Consider the following 23385-nt stretch of genomic DNA (forward strand, 5'->3'; position numbering starts at 1 on the left):
CCGTTAAACTTTTTTTCAAAAATAATTTTTGTATAAATGTAAACACGTCATTAACTTTTGCTGTTTTAAACGTATAAAGAGTTCTATTTTATAAACTTCAGAAAATTCAATATATATTAAAAGGCTCGTATTATATAAATTTGTACTATATTCTTTATTATTCGTTATTAACGGAAAAACCATACACCAAATGCTTGACTTAATAATCAAACTATTTTATTAACAAAAATGGCTTAAGAACCCTTGCAAGATAACATTCTGATTCGCTAGTTAAGTCTTAAAACAAAAAGAAACTCTGTTTTCTCAATCTTCTTTTGAACCAAATTTTTTGAATTGTGTATTTCGTAATATGGCTTTTTGTTTCCTTTGAATATATACATATATTTTGCGGTTTAGAAGATGAATATGGATAAAAAGGTCTGGTATCGAACTAAATCCATTTTGTTCTCAGGAGGCTCAAAGGCGCATTTCTCACTTAAAAACGCGTCTTGGCACTCATTAAACACTTCGAAAAGTAAGTATTTTTTTCAATTTTTTCCTAAAGATTATTTGTTATTTTTCATAACTACTGAGGATGCTAGTATCTAACAAAAAGCATTTAGTTTTATGTTTTTTATAGAGTTAAAAACCAAAAGTTAAGTGAGTTTTGTTATTAAACAGTTTTGATTTTTCACTATTGGGTGTAATTCGGAAAATTTGTCAAATCCCTGAATTTCTAGAGTATTTTTCATAATTAACCTTTTACTTGGTTCCATTACCTTTATTTCAGGGATAAATATCCTCTTACTTTTGTTATTTGCTTTCTAGAAGCATCGGTGGATGTGATTACCGAAAGTATTCTATGATATATTTATCACCTTTACCGTTGCCTTTAGTCAATAAAGCCATTTAATTTATTCATAACTTACTTGCTTGTGATGATCACATACATATTGCTAAGCTTAAGAAAACAACAAAAACAATATTCACATTTGTACACAATGTATAGTTTTATTTATGTAACAAGCTGATATATGGAAAACATTGTCTATGAAAAAATCCTTTTATTTGTGCAATTTAAATCACAATTGTTAATGACCTACTACATGAATGACAGTTATTTTGACAACCATGGTCCAGATAAAATGTTGCCTTATTAGTTACCTATAAATTAATCTTATTTACCTAATGTTAATTGGCAGCTATATATTTTGTCTTAATGGATTTGGTACATAAAATACAAAATAATAGTCAATTGTCAAATCATCCTCTTGGGATTTAGGGAATTTTATTATCTTTTTTTAAAAGAAAGTTATGATTAAATGGAAGTAAACCACTTGGATTGACCTCAACTAAACACACATCAGTCTCGTTAACCCAAATCACTTTTAAAATCAGCACTATTTTTCAACATTTGTTTTTATTTCAACAAATCTGAATTACAACTAACAATTCACATACCTTTGAATTTTAAGTCCTAGAAAAGCCTTTCCTATGCTAAATTTGTTTCTTTTGCTGGGTATTTACAACACTTTTAAATGAAGCCCAAGTTATTTTATATACAATTTCAAATGGAGGAAGAAAATTCTGGTACGCCTATTAAAATGCTGAAAACAGTTTTTTTTGCACTCAACTTTCAAACTTCTTGGCAGAGGCAAGTAGATTATAGTTAAAAAAAAAAAAAAAAGGAAATTGTTCTCAAAATCAGCTATCAATTTTCTGCTGGAAGTTTAAGAGCCTGGTTCTTGGTATTGTTTTAGCATTTCAAGAAAATCACACTGCACAAGTTCCCAGCAAATAGTACTCATGGAAGAACATTCTTGTTATAATTTTACTTAAAAGGAAAATATATCATTAATACATTTTATCTAGGATTAAATCTAGGATTTGATTTGGAAGTTTTTGGAAATCCTCAAGTAGCAATTACTAATACATGAGAGTTTCAATTTTGTTAACTACAAGTTTCTACTGAGTAAAACATTCAATTTATGATATTACGATTGTGAAGATTACAGTTACAATTTTTCATTGAAATGGTTCAAATGCTCAAATAGACCATTCAGGCCAGAATCAATAAACTTTAATAAACTACAGTTCCTTGTTCAACAGTCCCTAATTTTAATTGGTTACTTAAACTATCTTTATGGTTTCACTTAAAATGTACATTTTTATTCTGTACATAAAGCCTAAAATGATTTAACTGCACTGCTCTTCATTATTCGTTAAGCTGAAGTTTTGGATGTTTTTCACACCTTGATTTGTCTTAATTTATTTAATTTACAGTTTGTAAGATGGATTAGTTTTATGATATGATAAATATAATCTTGCATATTCCTTCATCGTATGAGCAATGTTAAGAAGTTTATTTTTAATTCAGCATCTTTTTTGGTTACCTTATTATATTTACCTAACCAAATTGTCAAATCTCCTCTCAAAGATCAGTGGTAATGGAGGAAAGGCTGTTCAATTCATCAAAATGAAGCCAGTTATCGAAAATTACTTTTTTCGTTTACAGGATTTCTTATACCAAGAAACAGTTTCATGAAGTGACCATTTCTTGTGCCTTCTCTGTCTTTAATTTAATCTGAAGCATCATTGGAAATTTCTGTTCTAATACCTACCTTTTTTATAGTTATTGCTTAAAAAGATGAGTAGTGAGTTGTTTGTTGGCAATCTTAACCCTGAAGTTCGTGTACGTGATCTTGAAAACTGCTTTGGTCGTTATGGAAAAATAGTGCGTTGTGATTTAAAGAAAAATTTTGGATTTATTCAATTTGAAGATCGACGCGATGCAGAGATTGCAATTCAGAAAGAGAACAATCGTCGTTTATTGGGGTCTGATATGACTGTTGAATGGGCACGTGGAACTGTTGGCGATAAAATGAGAGGTGGAGGTCCACCTCCATTTCGGAAGCCTCATTCTCCTGACCGATTTCAGGGTCGTGGTGGACCTCCTTTTATCAACCGGCCTAGATCTCCACAAATGCGCGGAAGAGACCGCTCTCCAATTTTGCGTGGAAGAGACCGTTCTCCTGTCATCCGTCAACCAATGGGTCGTGGACGAGAACGTTCCCCTCTTGGTAGAGGTTTTCAACCATTTCCACCTCGTGAAGGAGGAAGAGATGATCGCTTTGGTGGTCGTCGTTCTTTTGATAATCGTGAAAATTTTAGTGATAATTCAAAGTTTAATGATCGTGGTCCACCATCTAGAGGTAGCAATGAAAGATTTCCACCCAGAGAAAGATTCAACAGAAGTGAACGGTTCCCAAATGATAGACCAAGTAACCGGGGTCCACCTCCCAATGACCGTAGTTTTAACCGTGGGCCACCAATTAATGAACGCAGAGGACCTATGGATAGAGGAAGTCGTGGGCCACCACCCAGAGTGAATGGCTTTGATGAATGTCGAGGAGAACGATTTCCTGAAAAGCGTGACAGTTTTGGTGAAAGAAGGAATTTTGGAGGTGGTCCAAGACGTTTTTAATGGCTTGTTTTTAATGACATCTTTACATTTAGATATACACAAAAAGATGTTATGATGCACATTTAAATAAGAAAAATGAAAGGCCAAAAGAGCTATGTATGCTGCTTTATGTTGATGCCTTAATGAAAGTGGTGACCAAAAATATGCATGTTGCATGATTTGTTTTAATCAGATATTGATTTTATGAAAGGACTTTTAAATAGTACCTTTTGTATAATTATTTGCTATGTTCTTCAAGAAACATTTCATCAAATAAAAGTTTGCAGATATTTTATTTTGGTTCCAGGACTGAATTTTCTTGTATATTTGTTTTCACTTTGGTCTTATGTTGATAACTTTTTAATTTTTGGGTCAAGCAACCGAACATATTAATAATTTTACAAAAGTTTACAATTTAAATATCCGTAAAGCCAGAAGCAAAATCTTTTGTAATATGATTTCCATTATTTTATATCATTGCATTTTAAGCGGTAAAAAAAAAAAAAAACTTGTTATTTTTTGGTCTTGTTATTGTTTATACACCTGATGAATTAACTCTCCTGTTACCTTGTGACAAAGTTATTAGGTATTTGTATAAGTTGCTCTTATCTTATTCACTCAACTAAGATCTAAGCAAAGACTTTCGTAAGAATAAAATAGATATTAAATTTTTCCTGATAAATTGATTAAAAAAAAGTTTAAATAAGAAACTGAAATCAGGAAATAATTACTTGAATAGGAAAAGTTCCATTGGCATTCGCAATTTAAGTAATTCAAATTGTGACTAAATTTTCCAAAAATTAACGGCAGTTTGTTGTGGTATAAAATCTACTTTTCTAAAAAAAAATTATTTGATAATTTTAAAATAAAAAACTTTTAATGCATCTTCATGTAGTGATAAAAACCAACTATGCAAGCTACTTTTACTGACTCCAATGCCAATAAACATAATTTTCAATCACTAGACTAGACTTATGTTTAAGTTGCTGGTGACCTTCCCATTAACTTTTTTCATAAGTTTTTCTCATCGCCTCGTAGAACTATTCGCTGGTAAATTCCGAGCCTGACAAAAGTCTGTCATTAAGAAGAGCAGTTTAAACAAGAATCTTAGTTTGACATTTCGATGAAATAAAACCAAGGATTTTTCTCTATCTGGAGTAGTGAACATCTAGTTCTCAATAAAAACCGAGCCCCCGCCCGAACGGGTATCAGACCCAAATTGAGTACTCCCAAGACTGGGAACTTGAAATTTTTATCGAGTAATAAAATTTACAATGACCCACCTCTGTTGGTATTAAAACCCGAAAGGAAACCAATAATCCAACACCCTAAATGGATCCATGTACGAGTAGTACAAAAAGTTAAGCGTCTGCGTCTTGGAATCGTTTTCTCGAAATGAACCGGGACAATCGTAAAGAGACGAGAAAGTTCCCGGAAAAAAATAACGAGACAAGCGAAAAGGTTGTCCCGGGTTAAAGTTATAAATCGGGACATAAATTTTGTCTCGGAATTTAAAAATTGTGTCCCGGATAATTATGAAACATTGCGAGACAGATCAATTGAACCCGTCATTTCGAAAAGGGCACAAGTCACACTTTTTTCGAATTTCACTTTTTTGAGCCATTTTATTTATTTTTTTATTTTTTTTTAATAAATAAAGTTCACAAAAACTCTATATGTTTTTTATTTATCTACTCCTATATTTAGTTTTATAAGCACCGTAGACTTTTTTTGATAAGAAACATATTTTTTGTTGATCCTGAAAAGTTTTAATAAACGGACTTGTGTCCTTTTCGAAATGACGAGTTCAATTATATTAACTAGACATCTAACTCGCGCTTTCGCAGCGAAGAAAATTTTTTGCCAACCAAGTTTGTTTTGCCAGCAAGAAAATGTCGTACATTGACTATAAACAACAAAAAAGTAAACCCTTCACAACTTTTTAGTTAATATTGTGCACTTTTTTTAATAATATTAAATTAAAATGATTATTTATTTAAAAAGTAAAAAAAATTTTTCATATAACTTATATTTTGTGTTTTATGGTTAAAAGAAGTTAAACTTTAACATTATTTTCAAAGAAATCTAAAAAATGAAAGATTTTTGTTTAGTAAAAATAGAGACCGTTTAGTCTAATTTAAAGTCTATATTTACCTTTAAGATAATCTTTTAACTTTATATATTTTAAATATATTGGATAAAAAACTTGATTTTTATTGTTCAAATTAGAACAGATTTCTAAAATAATATAGAAAATATACATATTTTTTTGTTTTAAGTATCAGCTAAAAAAAATGTTCCACTGAGTTCTAAAGAGATATACAGTATTGTGAAAAAGTTAGGAACCACTACACGGTTTGTAGATTTGGGGTCCTAATATCAATGAAATACCCTATGAAAATCCTTTTAAGGGGTGATAGTGCATGCCTATGGGAGCCCAAAATTAAGGGTTTTGAAATCCCTTATTAAAATCCAAAGCATAATTTTGGTCAAGAAGTTTATAACCTTTTGCATACCATAATGCGATCTATTTAAGTGCTTAAAATGCTACAAGACATGCTTTTTTTAAACAATATATAAAATATAAAATGTAATGCATAAAAACAAAACTTTTTTATTTTAAAAGCTTTTATCCAAATATGCATCTTATTGCTGTTCCGATGTATCATGAGAAATTCTCAAATTCGAACTTTGCCCCTCGGTTAAAAATTACCAGCCAATAACTTTTTCGGGAAATGGCAGTAATTATTCAAAGAAGAAAGCAAAATGTAAATACAGTGAGCGCTTTTTAAATAAATTTAAAGATGCCTACAATTGCAAAAACTCATAAAGATTGCAGAAAATCTGTTTGTGTTATATGCATGAAAAAGGGTGATCAAGAGTTGACTGAAAACTATAAGTTGAAAATTCTTCAACTGATTCAAACAGACATTTCAGTGATGAAAGAGTGCCTTTGGCTACTTGTGTTTCATGAAGATCTCAAATTGGAAAACTTTGTGCTGGAAAAATCAATCATGTGCCTAAGCTTTTTGACTTCAAGTCAATTTCTATCAAACCTACAACCAGAGTTTCGTCAGTTTGTGAGTGCCTTTTATGCCAAATTGCCAAGATCAAAGGAAAGGAGAAGCATCCGTTTGACCAAGTCAAAGTATCCGAGAAAAAAATTCCAAAGCAAACTTCTCAGAATTCTAAAAAGAGCTGCACAAAGTGCTTGTCAATTGTTGGCCGAGGACTTCCTCACAACTGCACCATTGGAACTCGCCATGAAAACCTGAGAAGAATGGCCACAGATGATCCCGTAGGTGCAGAGCAAGTGGCTGCAGCAGTCTTAGCATCCAAAAGCGCATCTCCAAATGGAACTATTAGACTCAGTCAGCCTTGTTGAAAACTTTTGCCATTGAGGAGAGGTAATTACTTCTATTATCTTGTTAATTATCATAGTATCATTATGCTAAATTAAAGGCACTCAAAATGTTGATTCACAAACATTTAATTTATGACCTGTAATAATTAATTATGAGAAAAAGAAACCAGAATGCTTTTATGTTAATTAAAATGCTAGTTGCAACTGCTTTTATTGAAAATTCATCTTTTAATTAAAGAAACTTAATGATCAGTTCATGGTCAGCAATATCAGATTGGCAGAGAATGGTTAAACTTGTCAAGTTGTGCACTGCCAGAGCCTCAGCAATCTCAGTGATGTTTTCAGAGCATCATGAAAACTATCAGAATCTTCCATTTTAAAACTCGGGATTGATGGTGGTGGATCATTTCTAAAAGTGAGGTTCACTCACATTGTGTTGAAAGAAGATGAGACTCCTCTACACAGCCCAGTACAGAAGACAATCAAGCTGATGGCACCACCATCAATCAAAAAAATGAGTGTTAAGCAGCAGATGCTGATAGCACTGTCACAAAACACTCCTGAGAGTTACCAGAATGTGAACGCCATTTTCGACCTCATTCAAGTCAAAGAAAAATGCCAAACAGGTTCTTTGGTTGTCTTTTGTGACCTAAAGCTGGCCAACATTCTTTGTGGCATTCAGTCTCACAGTTGCAAACACCCTTGTTGTTGGTGTAATACTGCATCTTCAGGTCTTGAAAATTGTGGACAACTTCGGACTTTTGGCCAGATCAGAAGACAGCATTCTGAATACATCCAGGCAGGAGGAGATTCAAGAAAGTCAAAGGAATTCAAAAATGTCATTCATGTGCCTTTGATTGAATTTCAAGATGACAAGTTTTTCCTTGAGGCTGTTCCACCAATGGAGCTCCACTTATTACTTGGAGTTGTGAACCACATCTTTAAAAATCTTTGCGACCTGTGGCCAAGGGCCAAGGAATGGCCTCCATCACTTTATATCTCTATCCAGCCTTACCATGGGGGGCATTTCAATGGGAACGATTGCATGAAGCTTCTAAGAGGTCTGGATAAGCTTCAAAAGCTTTCAGAAAAAGAAGGTTTCATTCCAGCTCTTGGCTTCATTCAAACACTCACACTATTCAAGACAGTGGTCACTTCGTGCTTTGGAAAAAGCCTGGACCCTGACTATGAATCCAAGATTGAACAGTTCAAACTTAGCTACACCAATCTTCCTATTTCTGTGACTCCCAAAGTGCATGCAGTGTTTTACCACGTGCCACAGTTCATCAAAATGAAACAAATTGGAGTTGGCCTCTTCAGTGAGCAGGCAACAGAAGCTCTACATTCCAACTTCAAATCTCACTGGGAGAGATCTAAGAGAGATCGATTGCACCCAGATTATGCCAGTCACCTTTTAAAATGTGTCATTGACTACAACAGCAAGAGAATTTAATTTTTTTTAGAAAAGAAAATTTTCTTCAGAACATGCCTTTTCTCTGTAATCCATTAATGTAAATCCAAGGTTGTAACAGAACTTGAAAACAAACTCACTTAGAAAACAAATCAGTTAAAGAATATTGGTTTGAATTTTACAGGCTAATATGTTGTGTTTTGTAAAAAAAAATGCAAAAAAAATTTTTTTTCAACAAACTTTTTGGGCTACTCATAGCCTAAATGTATGGGTATTTCGTAGTAAAATATTCAAAGCTAAATAAGTCTGTTGGATTTTAATCCAGGATTTTCAAATCACTCATTTTGTGTTCCATATGACATGCACTATCACCCTTTAAAAGGGTTTCCATAGGGTATTTCATTGATATTAGGACCCCAAATCTACAAACCGTGACTAACGGTCGTTCAAACTCTTTTAATAAGCGACAGGTTATTGTGCGCAAGCGCAGTTGGATTATGAAAATTTTAGAACTTTCAAAATGGCTTTTCGTTACGGACCTTCGTTACAGAATGAATTTCTACTTAGCGACCAATTTTTCATTACTTATCGTGTTTTTTAAAATCGTCTACGTTGATAACCAGCTTTTAGGCTGTTAGTAATGTCTCGGTAACTTAATTTTATTAAGAAGTAAGTAAAATGAAAGGGGAATATTATTTTATGATTGAAGAGGATCCATCTAAAAAAAACTTTTTTTTTGATTTGTCTACAAATTTGGAAGTCTTTTTACATTTTTTTTGAGCGGTAAAACTTAAATGTTTTTCTACTTTTACTTATATAAATCTTTTAACTTTTTATTACTTATAAAAAATCTTAGCACTCAATTTTTTTTCTTGTTCAAAATTTACATCTAACCATTGTCCTAAATTGATAACATTTTATTTATATCGTTTGTGAAATAAAAATTGTCCTTATGGAAAAAATTTTACTAAATGTTTCTAATAATTTTAAATAAAATCTTTTACTTTATATGCAGTTTTTTATTGATTTATTGGCTTAATTTACTTCATGAATATAAACACTACATAATGCATGTGGTTAAGTTTGATGGTTATTCACAAGAACTATCCAAAAAGTTTTATTATTTTTAGATGAAAATCCATTACAAAAATATGAATCTTATTTACAGGGTCTGTGGATATTTGGTTGGGAATAAAAAGTATCCTATTGGAATAAACCAAAAAAATAACATTGAAATATGTATTCCTTGTCATGTTGTCAGATTTAGAGAATGTACACTCATCTAGAAAATTTCAAAACGTTATGATGCCATAAAGAATGGGATCAAAAGAATGAAATCAACAATACTTCTTTTAAATATGAACTGGAAAACTCATTGTGATGAATGCTATTGTTGTCAGCAGGTAGAAAAACTCAGTAAAAGTTTAAATGTTACTAAATCACTAAAATAAAAATAAAAAGCTTATTGGTTGCCCTGGCATTGGTAAAAAAGTGTGGTCATCTTCCATGATTGCTTCCATTAAAAAAAGCATTGTGACAGCACATGACTTGGAAATAGATATTGAAGAACTAAAAAAAGAAATCAATCCTCATTTACAGCTTTACCAGTGTAATTTTTGTGGTAAAATATCAAAACAACCAGCAACTCTAAAAAAATGTGAACACTTATTTTGTTTTTTCTGTCTTGTGGAAAATATAAAGGTTAACCAACTCAATGAAACATGTCCAAAATAAAAACAGCTTATTTTACCTGAAGATTTGTTATCCAGTACTAAAACAAATTCTCTTTTAATTATGTTGACTGTTGCATGTATATGTAAAAAAAAGACAATAGCTTGTCGCTTCTGAACGACCGTGACAAAAATATGTTTCTTGAAACAATATTTGATATTTTAAAACAAGTCATACAATTAAAAAACTCAAATTCAAGAAATACAAATGTCAATGAGCCCATAAAAACCTTGTTTTCCGCTTTTTTCATTTGTTTTGATATAATAAACTGCTGTTTAAAAATGGCTGAAAACAAGGTTTTTATGGGTTTATTGACATTTGTATTTCTTCAATAATTCCCTATACCGCAGGTGACCGCAGCAATCCCTTTATATTCTAAAAGTAAAAGTGTTAATTGAACTGAAAGAAATATACAGTATTGTGAAAAATTTAAGAACTTCCAAAAAAACAAAACATAATTTATCTTTATTTTAAAATTTTTATTTAACCGAATTTATTTTTCTGGTAAAAAAATAATAATAAATTTTAGAAAATAGACAAATAAGATAAAAAATAATAATAATAATAAAAACTTTTAAATAAATAAAAAAATGTATTTAAAGTTTTATAAGTAATTTTTATTAAAAAAAAAATTGTGAAAAAGTTAAGAACCACAGAACATAAAACGGTAATTCTTACCTAATACCGCGTAATTCTGCCAAGAATTTTTAAGCAGTCATTAATACGATTTGGCATTGAGTCTATTAAATTCTCTAAAATATGTTTGGGAACATTTCCAAGTATTGCTGGTAAAATATTGCGCAACTCCCCAAGGCTCCTTTGTGCTTTCTTGGCAATCTCTTTATCAAGCCAACTCCAAAGATTTTCAATGCAATATAGATCTGGGCTATTTGGTGGCCAAGTTAGACGCTCAATATTTTTGCTTTCCAACCATTCAGAGACAATTTTAGCCCTGTGACATGGTGCATTACTTTGCTGAAAAATGAACGGAACGCTTTGCTCAAGTGCATCAATTGACGGTAACAAGTTGTTATTTAAAATATCGACGTAATAAATAGAGTTGAGTTGACCATCAAATAATTTAAACATACCGAGACCATAATATGTCATGCAGCACCATATTCCAACCAACCCGCTACCTTGTTTTGTTCTTTGAACTATACAATCAAGATTATATTTTTCTGAAGGCTGCCTGCGAATCAAAATTCGGTTTTTTCGGCTATCAACCTCAATATTCATCTCATCAATGAACATTACTTTCCTCCATTTTTGTTTAGACCATTCTCTGACGCTTTGGCAAAATTCTTTTTGCTTTTTTGAATGTTGTTTGGTAAGTCGCGGTTTTAGAACAACTTTTTTCCATAACATTGTTAGCTAATTGTTTCCTACTCACAAGTGATGCCGATGCTTGACGTCCATTTGAAAGCTTCCATTCCCTTCTTAATTCATGCAACGGCATGGTTCTTTGCCAACCTGATTAAAAGGCGATCATCATTGGGTGTCGTCAAACGCGGTCTTCCAGAACGATGGCGATCAACGTAAGATTTCGTCTCTTCGAATCTTTTGATGATTGTTAACACCGAACTATGTGATCACTTTATTATTTTTCCAATTTCACGAGCGGATTTACCTTTTTGGTGAAAATGCACCACTTTTACACGATCTTCATAGGTAATAGCTTTTCTACTAATTTTTTTCAAAAGAAAATAATTTTTTGTTTGAAATTAAATTAAAAGTATTTGAAAAAAAATAATTTTTTTCAAATACTTTTATTGGTTTTTTGGTAATGACTCAGGTCATTAATAGAATATTTAAACAAAAAAGGTAAAAAATAAATTAAAAAAGATGTTTCCGCCGCATTTAGCACCAAAAATTCTTTGTGGTTCTCAACTTTTTCACAAAAAAAATGTTTAAAAAAATCAATACATAATATTTAATCCTTTTTTTATAGGTTCTATTAACTCATTTAAAAAAAAAAAAAAAAATTTTTTTCTCAAATTCTATTTAATATGTTTGAAAAAAAAACTATTTTATTATAATAAAAATTAATTAAATTTAGTGCACGGTCGCACAGTGGAAAATAAAGGTGTGTTTCGGACCAAAAATCGATAACTTTTTTGTTACTAAAAATAGAGATTTGAAATTTTGCACAAATGTAAAGTAGTATATGACGCTTCTTGAGAAATACTTTTTATAAGAATTTTTTGTAATACAATATTAAAAATAAATAAATAAAAATCAAAAACTTCAAAATTGGCAGTTTGTTAATTTACACTTTAACACAATTCTTTACAAATGTATGAAAATACCTTAAAATTATTAAAAACGACGAAAAATACATAAAGTGCTTACCTACTAATTATAGAAATATTTAAAAGAGTTTCTTAATAACAATTTTTAAATAGTTGCTTTTATGAAATAATGTATAGGTATATTAAGGTGGTACCAGGGTAAAGGTAACTTTTTAACAAGAAATTGAAAACTATTAATAGACTTTAGCTCTTTTCTGTTAATGAACAAAAAAAATATATAAAACAGTAGCCCAAAAAAAAAAATTTTAGTGATGACGTCATTAATTATGCGCATAATTAGTGTTATGTTACCCCCAAAACTGCTTATTCTTTCATCTAATATAACTAACTCAAAAAGAGTCAAAACTGCTTGAAAATTTGAACATGAATTCTTTAATGTATTAAGAATGTTGTCAATGAAACAGATTTTTTTAAAACATTTTTAATTTTACCAGGTTGACATTCGAACTTTAAGATATAAAATTAAAGGTAGTTTGGGACCAAAGCATGATAAAAATGAGTTTTAAATAAAAAATAACAAAAATTTGCTTCATAGACAACATTCGTAATATGTTCATCTTTAAACCTGCAAAATTTCAGCCTATTATCTATTTTCTATGAAAAGTTATTTTTTCTGAAAAATTGAGATTTAGCGAGAAAAAAAGCGTTTCTAAGGTCGTTGTTATGAAGCAAGAACCAAACTGCTCTTTAAAAAAAGGCCAAATTTGATTAAAATTAAGAAGATTTTTGACTTTTTGCAATACGCATATTGAAATAGGAAGATTTAAGAATTCAAAACATTAATTTTGGTATTTTTCAAAATTTTATCAAAAATAGCCGTTTTTTACCCTGGTACCACCTTAAAGGTACTATATCATAACTACATAGGGACTTTCAGTTCCTGAAATCAGTTCGTTGACTTTCAAAAGCTGCAGAGTATCTTCATCAAGTTCTTGCACATTTCACGCAAAGAATTTATTTGGCTCTTTACTTCATCTACAATGGCTTTAGTTTTCTTGGAAATCTCTTTGCAGAATTCTATGCATATAGGTCGACAAAAACGAACATATGAAGGTGCCGGATTTTGCCAAACAACTGCGCCAGTTACTATATCAATTAGTTTGATAGGCACCAAAGAACTAGTAAACAAATTTGCATCAGAAATAAGTTCAGATTCCTCTGGAAGTTTCTACTTGTATTGGCTTTGGCCAGTGAAACCATCACAGCCCCATTTACTATATGAAAGTAAATGCTTGAATTCAATACTGTACACGGAATCTATGGTCAAAATTCTAGCTACAGTGTGATCCAATAAATCTTGCAGTTCCAGAATTTTCGGATGTGTGTTCGTAATTTCTATTGCAGAAGATGGTGGATAGCAGGTCTGTTTAATTTCTTGAATTTTACAATATGGTGGAAATATGGAACAATTTCGTTCATTTGTCACCTTCCTCATGTACAAATATTGTGCTTTTGTTAAATCTGAATCAATAAACACGCTGAGTGCTTCTTCATCAGTTAGCATATTTTTCTGGCTTGCGTTTTCCATAAAACTCGATATTAATTTTTTTTTTTGTCTTTATCAGCAATCCTTAATGATTCCACAAGTTTTGCTTCTGCTTCTTCTCCTATTGAATGCAACGCCTGAAGATATGTACTAAAAATATGCTCGAATCCATATTCCTTAAGTAACATGGAATTTTTTCTTTTTTTTGCTGGATTCTGACGAATCTCCATAAGACACGCACGGCCTTCCGCGTTTTTCAAAAGAAGTAGATGGCGTGGAGTCGGTAATTGTCTCTTCTGAGTTAGGTAAAGATGCACAATATCCAACCAATCACTGTTCTTAGATAAAAAAGCTTCCTTTTTCCGTGACGCCAGTATCCATAGTTTATTAAAAGACGGAATAATGTCTTTGAATATCACCCATGATGAAACACAAGTTGTCCTCAGAAAGTTGATAATTTTCTTTTAAAATTGTTAACAGTGCCTCAACTGTCTTTCCTCCATCAATATAGGAAAGCAATAATTTACATTTCAAACACTTAAAAGTTGTCATTTTAACAAGTCACAAAAGTAACTAAAGTAATATTCAATACTCAAACGAGTTGATTTAATTTCCACTGTGAATTTGTTATACTGATATAAATGTTTCAACTCTTTATATATTGGCAGTGTACATTCACTACAAAAGGAGTGCAAAAATACAAGAATGCCATGGTATAAATAAAAAATTGATAATAAGTTAAAAAACATACACCTAGCTATTGTTATAAATGAACAAAATTTGAAACCACGATAAAAAGCGGTTTTCTGTTTTTTTACTTTTATCACTCTTTTCTCGATAATTTCGGAAACCGCACGTTTCTGCAACTCATTCTTATACATGTTTTTAATAAACACCTAGGCTACAATACTACATTAAATGTAAAGCGTGGGGAAGCGTGGGTAACTACCAAAAGTCTCAGTGAACTTGAAGAATATTAATTTTTTTCATTTATTTAATTGTTCAAATAATTACTCCTAAACTGAACCATATAAGTAAAAATGTATAATTTTCTTAAAATCTCCATAACATGAGCCTTTCAAAAATGTATAATACTTTATACTTATTCCTAGAAAGTTTTTTAGAAAATTAACTTTTAAAGTGATGAAGCGAACAGGTTTGAAATGAACATCCGCAAAAGTAATAAACAATAGGGCTTCAAATCTTTTATTTTTACATAAAATTATGTGAAATTCCTGCATTATAGTAATGATTGACCATTAAACTATTAAATAAAATTGAAATATAATGACAGTAGCGACATTAGTAAAAAACATTTATGATATGCTGTTGCTCTACAATTTTCCACTGTGGGTTGTTCAGAAGAGACAAGTTATTATACGCAAGCGCAGTAGAAACATAAAAAAAAATTCAACTTTAAATAATGGCTACGGTCCGTAGCAACGAACTTTCTTATTTAGTTGACTGAGCATTTATATATGTTTCTATAAAAATCAACATTTTAAACTCTTTCTAAAACTGAAATCATAATAAGCATATCTCAGTTGCATAAGAAAATGATTCAAATAAGATAAAGATAATATCAAAAAGTTTAAAGTTGCGCTTTTCTAAGTAAATTAACATTCTTGAATATGCTGATTTGTTTACACTTTTAAAACACATCATCTAATTTTCTGAGCGTAGAAATTAAATGATTTTTTTTTTTTAAAATTTAGATGAGTTTTTATAGTATTTAACACTTTTATCAGATCTTAGCACTCAATTTTTTCTTCTTGTAAATAAACATACAAACACACAGATATACATACATTTTTTCTTTTACATTTTGATATTTTTTACCTTCTGAATTGGGTTTATTTGCTATTGGTTTGCTTAGGCAAACCAATAGCAAAAGTTGTTTAGTTTTTCAGATTTTTTTTTTTAATTTTAATTACTTCTCTTCTCACTCCTTACTCTTACAGGTTTATTTACTTTTGCTTTGTATTCATATTTGGTCTCTTTATTGTTTGCTATTACAATAAAGATTTGTGCTATTTTAGGATCAAGGACATATACTGATGCAATGTTTTCAGCTGTTTGGTAACTTTTTACTGATCAACTTTAAAGATTTAATTTTTTAAAACTAGCTTGAAGTTTCCTTGATTAAAATTTTGGTCAAATTAGATTAAAAATTGCTCTAAACAGAGAGGTTAGTTTTTTCTTTAACACTTTCAACAATTTTCACTGAATTATGTGATTTGCCTTTTTTTTTTCTTTTTTTTTTGTTTGTTTGACATGATACCAGAACTTTCATTATCTTTTTAAAATACAAGAATGTATATATATTTAGTGGACCAGTGAAAAGTTGCCAAACAGCTGATGAAACATTGCATCAATACATAGAAGCTGTTCATGAATATGAAGCAAAAGGAAGGCCGGATTGCAAAAAAACCTGGATGAGTAAAGAGTTTCCAGCTATTGGTTTGTTTAAGCCTCTGCTTAAGCAAACAAATTACTTGATTGAAATTAGAAATGTTGTTGTCAAATAAATGATGATGAAAATGATGATGATGATGATGATGATGATGATGATGATGATGATGATGATGATGTGATGATGATGATGATGATGATGATGATGATGATGATGATGATGATGATGATGATGATGATGATGATGATGATGATGATGATAACGATGGAGCTGGTTGTGAGTTGGTTAACCTTTTATTTTCCACAAGATAGAAAAAACAAAATAAGTGTTCACATTTTTTTAGAGTTGCTGGTTGTTTTGATATTTTACCACAAAAATTACACTGGTAAAGCTGTAAATGAGGATTGATTTCTTTTTTTAGTTCTTCAATATCTATTTCCAAGTCATGTGCTGTCACAATGCTTTTTTTAATGGAAGCAATCATGGAAGATGACCACACTTTTTTACCAATGCCAGGGCAACCAATAAGCTTTTTATTTTTATTTTAGTGATTTAGTAACATTTAAACTTTTACTGAGTTTTTCTACCTGCTGACAACAATAGCATTCATCACAATGAGTTTTCCAGTTCATATTTAAAAGAAGTATTGTTGATTTCATTCTTTTGATCCCATTCTTTATGGCATCATAACGTTTTGAAATTTTCTAGATGAGTGTACATTCTCTAAATCTGACAACATGACAAGGAATACATATTTCAATGTTATTTTTTTGGTTTATTCCAATAGGATACTTTTTATTCCCAACCAAATATCCACAGACCCTGTAAATAAGATTCATATTTTTGTAATGGATTTTCATCTAAAAATAATAAAACTTTTTGGATAGTTCTTGTGAATAACCATCAAACTTAACCACATGCATTATGTAGTGTTTATATTCATGAAGTAAATTAAGCCAATAAATCAATAAAAAACTGCATATAAAGTAAAAGATTTTATTTAAAATTATTAGAAACATTTAGTAAAATTTTTTCCATAAGGACAATTTTTATTTCACAAACGATATAAATAAAATGTTATCAATTTAGGACAATGGTTAGATGTAAATTTTGAACAAGAAAAAAAATTGAGTGCTAAGATTTTTTATAAGTAATAAAAAGTTAAAAGATTTATATAAGTAAAAGTAGAAAAACATTTAAGTTTTACCGCTCAAAAAAAATGTAAAAAGACTTCCAAATTTGTAGACAAATCAAAAAAAAAGTTTTTTTTAGATGGATCCTCTTCAATCATAAAATAATATTCCCCTTTCATTTTACTTACTTCTTAATAAAATTAAGTTACCGAGACATTACTAACAGCCTAAAAGCTGGTTATCAACGTAGACGATTTTAAAAAACACGATAAGTAATGAAAAATTGGTCGCTAAGTAGAAATTCATTCTGTAACGAAGGTCCGTAACGAAAAGCCATTTTGAAAGTTCTAAAATTTTCATAATCCAACTGCGCTTGCGCACAATAACCTGTCGCTTATTAAAAGAGTTTGAACGACCGTGATGTTATCTATGCTACTTAGAAATTTGTTAAAATGTTTTTTTTTTTTAACAATGATTTATTATTCGAGAAGTACTACATATTTGAAATAGCATTACTTAACAACTTCAGTATTTCCAGTAATATACAAGTAACATTTTTTACTTAAAAGTTATAGAAAACTTAATGTGATAATTGTCAAAGAAATAATAGCAAAATGTTAAACAGTGTAAAGTGAAAATTATATAAAATAACTCAAAAATGTTTTTGATATATATTAATAAAATAAAGATTAGGTCTTATACCGAAGATATGTGAGTTAGGAGTGGATAAATTACGATTTTGGAAGTATTTACTTAACGAAATCATATAAAACTGAAGAAATTAGCAAAGAGAACATAAATAAAGGCTACTTTAGATACATTTATTTCAAAAGTGAAGAAATAACTAAAACAATGTGGTAGAAATTATGATTCTTTTATAGAAAAAGAATGCCAATGGCTTCAAGAAACTCTTATGACCAATAAAAGTAGCCATTTTGGTTTTGGAAAACCCCATAAACAATTGGTAATCCTTAGAGAGCAAAGCAAAAGAGAAAAAATAAATGTACTATAAAATAAATGTTTTATAGATCAAAAAAGTTAAAGACACTTTGGATAAAAACTTTCCTTTAAATATGAGTGTAAGGTAAACTCTTGCATTAGAAGTGAATACTGACCTCAGCGATAAGCAATATCAAATGATTAGAAACTTAGGCCTTGGATACATATTTTTTCTCTTCTTGCACGATATTTTAGTGCAAAAAGTTAAATAGTATCCTAAAAATACTTTTTTTTCTCTGATTTCAGCTGCTCTATTAATATTGCTAAAGCTGTAATTGTACAGCTATTCACGAAAGTTTAAACGATTACAGAATTTTAAGATCTAATCTTCAGTTTTTCTTGAATAAAAATCTAACGGAAATAGATTTCAAAAGAGTTTTTTTTCTAATTTGGTATATAGGTTATTTGTTAATAAAATTAAAAAAAGTAGGCTTCGACTCATCACTGTTTACTCAGAAATTTCATGAAAAGGTAGGTGATACAAGTTAAGAGGTGTCAAAAAAGTTTAAACGATTTTATTTAGGATCAATTATTTGCTAATTAATTGATAAATCCGGGGCGAAAATTTTTTTTATTTTTAAATAAAGTCAAAATGAGTCAATTACAATCAAAAAAATTTTCGCAACATCATCAGGCAGCTTTTAAAATTTAAAAAATCAACTTGAAATATTGTAAATTTCAAATCATTTTCAATTGCGTGCAAATGGGTTGCAAAGCAGTTTCTAGTGAGATCAAGTGACAAGTTATTGGTATGGCGAGGACAAAAAATCACACAAACGTTCAAATAGGCAAAATACTTCACGTTTCTGAATCTTGCGTTCGAAAAACCATCAAAACCTGGGAACTTACCAAGGGCATCTCCGACATGCAGCGTACTGGGAGACCATCCAAACTCAGCAACCGTGACAAAAGTGGTATATTCAGAATGAGCAGAGAAAACCCCAGACTCAGCTACAAAAAGCTTGCAGAAATCTTTAACGACTCAAAAAATAATCCAAAAGTTAGCAGAGAGCTCGTGAGACGAACATTGTTGGACAAAGGTAATGGAACGTAAACAGCTGCTAGAAAACCTATTCTTTCAATCACGGATAAACGTAAACGACGAGTGTGGTCCAAAGAAAGGCTGGACTGGTCTGTAGAACAGTGGGCAAAAGTTATTTGGAGTGATGAAGCTAATTTTCAAGTCGTAAACCGCAAGGGAAGAATGTGAAAAGATTTGCAACTGAGAAATATTCAGACAGGTTTTTGCAACATCGTCGACAAGACGGTGGAGGTTCGGTTGGTATCTGGGGATGTTTTTCTCACAAAGGTATAGGCTTCTGTGAGCTGTACAAAGACCGAATTAATCAATACAACTACAAGAACACATTGGAAACGTGTTTAAATCCATCAATCAGACACTTGTATGGCAAAAGCAAGCAATTCATCTTTCAACCAGACGGGGCTTTAGCTCTCACAGCTCACTCAATCAAAGAATATTTTTGAAAAAAAAGTTCAATGTGATGCCCTGGTGCCCTAGATCACCAGATCTCAACCCAATTGAAAATATTTGGTCTTGGATATTGATCCAACTGACATACTATGAAGTTCAATCAACTCAGCATTTGAAACAACTTTTGAATGAGTACTGGCTGAAGGTACCTCGCGTGATGTGCATGAAATTAGTTAAATCAATGCATAAACGAGTTTATCTTTGCTATAAAAACAAAGGAGGACACTTTAAATATTAATTTTGCTTTTTTTTTTAATTTTTTGTTCGAATGTTGCAATTCGTTTAAACTTTTGTGCTTCTTATTTTTCCTATATGATTTTTTGTAATTGTTTTTTTCTAACTAAATATTAAAATTTTTATAATATGTTGATACTCATTTTAAAGCTAATTACTTTTTCTTTAATAAATAAAAAAATTAATTCGATATCATTTTACAGTTTTTTTTTATTAAACAAAAACCAAACATACTTGATAAAAATTCTGCAATCGTTTAAACTTTCGTGAATAGCTGTATAACATTGGCAGTATTATTTGTTTTAACTATTTACCCAAATAAAAATGCCTTTACCTCGTAGTTCAAGAGAAAAAGATTCGTACGAAGCTTTTATACAGATTTTCTAATTGGAAGAAAGCGTTGCAAATTTTTTATTCTCACGAGCGATCTGAACTCCATAGGGTGTCTTTTAGTATGATCGCCTCAGCAACACTGGAATCGACCGTTATCCAACAGCTTTATCATCATCAAAATAAAGAAATGATGGATAGTCGTACGGCTTTATCAAAAGTATTTACAACACTTCTTTTTTTGGTAATTCCTCAATTTCGTTTAATTTTGAAAAACATTCTGATAATTCAGCCAAAAATAAGTCAGAAGCAGCGGGTTATCTGGAATCTTTTTGTAAGTTTGACACATTTTTCAAATTGGAAATTTTGCGCATGATCTTCACGATAAGACTTTCATAGTGTTTTTTTTTTAACATATTATTTTAAGCAAATTTTAATGTTAAACGTTTATTGAAAATCATTTAAGAATTATGGGATGCAGCCGTTGTAGCAGCAGAATGTAGTTTACTTGACAAACCAGAGATGCCACGGAAACGTAAAATTACATCAAAATTTAATGGAAGTGGAGTTCCATACTTTGCTACGATTCCAGAGGACCACTACCGCCAGCTTTTCTATGCATCTCTGGATTGTGTTTTAACGGGACTTGCAACCCGTTTCGAACCGACTGAGATCACTGAGCATATAGAAAATGTAGAAAAATTTCTCATTGGTCAGTGCTTGGAAGTTGGATTCGATGATACTTTTTAAAAAGATGACTTTGAAGATTATAGAAAGCTTCAACTTCATCGCGACATATTTGTGGATCATGTAAAATTCAAGAATATTCAACTAATTGATTTTGAATCAGTTTTGAATGAGCTTATAGACAATGATGGTGTCCTTCCTCAATTAATTCTGCTGATTCCCGAGTTTGTGAAGCTGGTAAAAATTTTACTATGTATATCGTCACCTCATGTACGTTTGAGCGCTCTTTTTCTTGTCTTCGTAGGCTAAAGACTTATTTGCGTTCTACAATGTCTCAGGAGCGATTGAATTATCTCGCTATTTTAAATTGCTATCGCAATATTGCCTACACTCTTGATCTTGATCATTTGATTGATGAGTTTATAATGCGTGCCTCCATACGCATGAACACATTTTACTTGAGAAAATAAATTACATTTTTATGCCCATTGAAAAAACTTTTATTTCTTATTATAGATTTTCAACTCCTACAAAATAGTTTATGCCCCATCTGGGAGAACTAAAACTCTACGCCTATGATTAGGATTGGCATGTTTCAATAAAATCCTTCGAAATTTATTGAAACATGCCAATCGTTTTGAAGATCCACGGGCAAATATGATGAATGATTGCACTAAATTCATAATATTCTTGATCTCTGTTTGATTTTCAACAGAATCTTGTGCTACCAAGAATCTTGTCCTCCCTCATTAAAGTCTGCAATCCATAGATATGCGGTGTAAAATCGTTTATATTTTCGCTTGAATAAACTCTACGGTGGTGAAAATGAAAACAATTAATATGAAAGTGAGGTAAAAGAAAACTCAAAAACTCGAAATATATATATAAAAAAAAAAAGTAAAGAAAAGAAAAACCTTGTACAGGTATAGTGCCCTTAAAAAGACTGTGCCCTTAAAAAGACAAAAAAAATTAAATTGCCTATAACTTATCTTGAAAAGCAAAAGTTGGGAAATTCAAAAATATAAACAGACCATATAACTTTCAGAAAAAAGTCAAGTTATAGTGCAGAAATTTAAAGTTTTTTAAATTTTGTTTCAGAAGATTGTTTTTTAAAAAATTTGAGAACATCAAATGACTAATATTTAACATAAAACGAAAAATATTTAATTGAAGTCCGTAAACAAGAGTCTAAAAAAAGGCTATGAATAGGGCCCTTATAAAAATAATAGTTGTTTTTCACTTGTTTAATAGGAACATATAGTTTTGGTTGCTTAAAAAGCACTGTTAAAATGTCAATATTTTTGTCTTTTTAAGGGCACCATATATTTTAAACTTTTTTTCCAATTTTTTATAATTCTGAAGGAGAAAGGTCTCAAAAACAACAAACAAACATTTTATTTTTATAATGAATAATAAAAACGATTCCTAATGATGAAATCTATTGGATTCGGAATCTTCAGTACTGTCTTCTTTATCATTAGACTTTCTTTATAACTTCTTTGCAGCAGTTCTTTTTTTTGATAAACATTTAGGTAATATCATAATTGGTCTTTTACCATCTACAATACACTTTGATTTACAATACATCTGATTTCATAACAACTCGACACATGGGACATTGTTTTAGCTTTGCAGCCTTGCAAGTGCGATTGTCTGAAATGCATCTTTCCTTGCATCTATAGAACAATTCAGTTTCTTCACTCTTTTTTTGTTCTCTGTCTTCTTTCTCTTTTCTTTTGAGTTATTAATAGATTCTACGAGTTTTAGCACATCTTGACCTTCCATGAAGCCATAGACTTGAGTTACCCTTGTAGTTGCTTTGTGCATACCATTACTTTGAGTTGACTTTTTTTTTGGATTGTCAAAAGACCTGGTATTTCATTAAGATTGATGCTTTTTTCATGTACTCTTTGGTGCCTAATAGACTTCCCCCCCCACCCCATCCTCCACCCCGCTAATTAATTTTTCAAAAAATTTCCACCCTGGACATTCTTATTTCAACCCCCCCCCCAGCTATTAAATTTTAGAAAAAATTCCATCCAAGACGACAATTTTTTATAAAAATTTTCTTTTTCACAACTTACGTTACGTAATATCATTCATTCAAAAAACTTTGTTTTAAAAAAAGAACGTTCTATTTTCTTCTTTCTATCGTTACGTCATTATTCATTTTAAAAAAAATTTTCTTCTTTCTATCGTCACGTCATATCATTTACAGTACTTATTTACTTGTATACGTTGTAATATCAGAGTGTAAGAACGAAATGGCGACTACGAAAAGAATTTTTAAAAGGACAGAAAGAAGCCAATATAGTAACGTAGAAAAAATGGAGCTTGGAAAAATTGTGGAA

At 30.7% G+C, this 23385-nt stretch overlaps 1 protein-coding gene and 1 pseudogene across 2 annotated transcripts; both read left to right on the plus strand.

The window, feature by feature from the left end:
* Nucleotides 1-402: 402 nt before the first annotated feature.
* On the plus strand, nucleotides 403-3721 carry LOC145199004 (uncharacterized). Of its 2 annotated transcripts, none has more exons than XM_080074191.2 (2): nucleotides 403-514; nucleotides 2612-3721. In XM_080074191.2, the coding sequence occupies exon 2, from the start codon at nucleotides 2627-2629 to the stop codon at nucleotides 3461-3463; it is 837 nt and encodes a 278-aa protein (XP_079930317.2). In that variant the 5' UTR covers nucleotides 403-514; nucleotides 2612-2626; the 3' UTR covers nucleotides 3464-3721. The 2 variants fall into 2 exon arrangements, with proteins under 2 accessions (XP_079930317.2, XP_089941006.1); XM_090084880.1 differs by having other exon boundaries at nucleotides 406-514; nucleotides 808-3721.
* A 2141-nt stretch (nucleotides 3722-5862) lies between these two features.
* LOC149889826 (uncharacterized) lies at nucleotides 5863-8600 on the plus strand (annotated as a pseudogene).
* Nucleotides 8601-23385: the final 14785 nt, after the last annotated feature.

Source organism: Hydra viridissima, unplaced genomic scaffold, assembly GCF_058129835.1.
Source record: "Hydra viridissima isolate aposymbiotic clone 2 unplaced genomic scaffold, HvirCarnegie_v1 scaffold_4, whole genome shotgun sequence".
Taxonomy (NCBI): domain Eukaryota; kingdom Metazoa; phylum Cnidaria; class Hydrozoa; order Anthoathecata; family Hydridae; genus Hydra; species Hydra viridissima.

Excerpts from the sequence above, each read along its gene's own strand:
- LOC145199004 (XM_080074191.2), top strand. The coding sequence starts at position 2,627 with ATGAGTAGTGAGTTGTTTGTTGGCAATCTTAACCCTGAAGTTCGTGTA.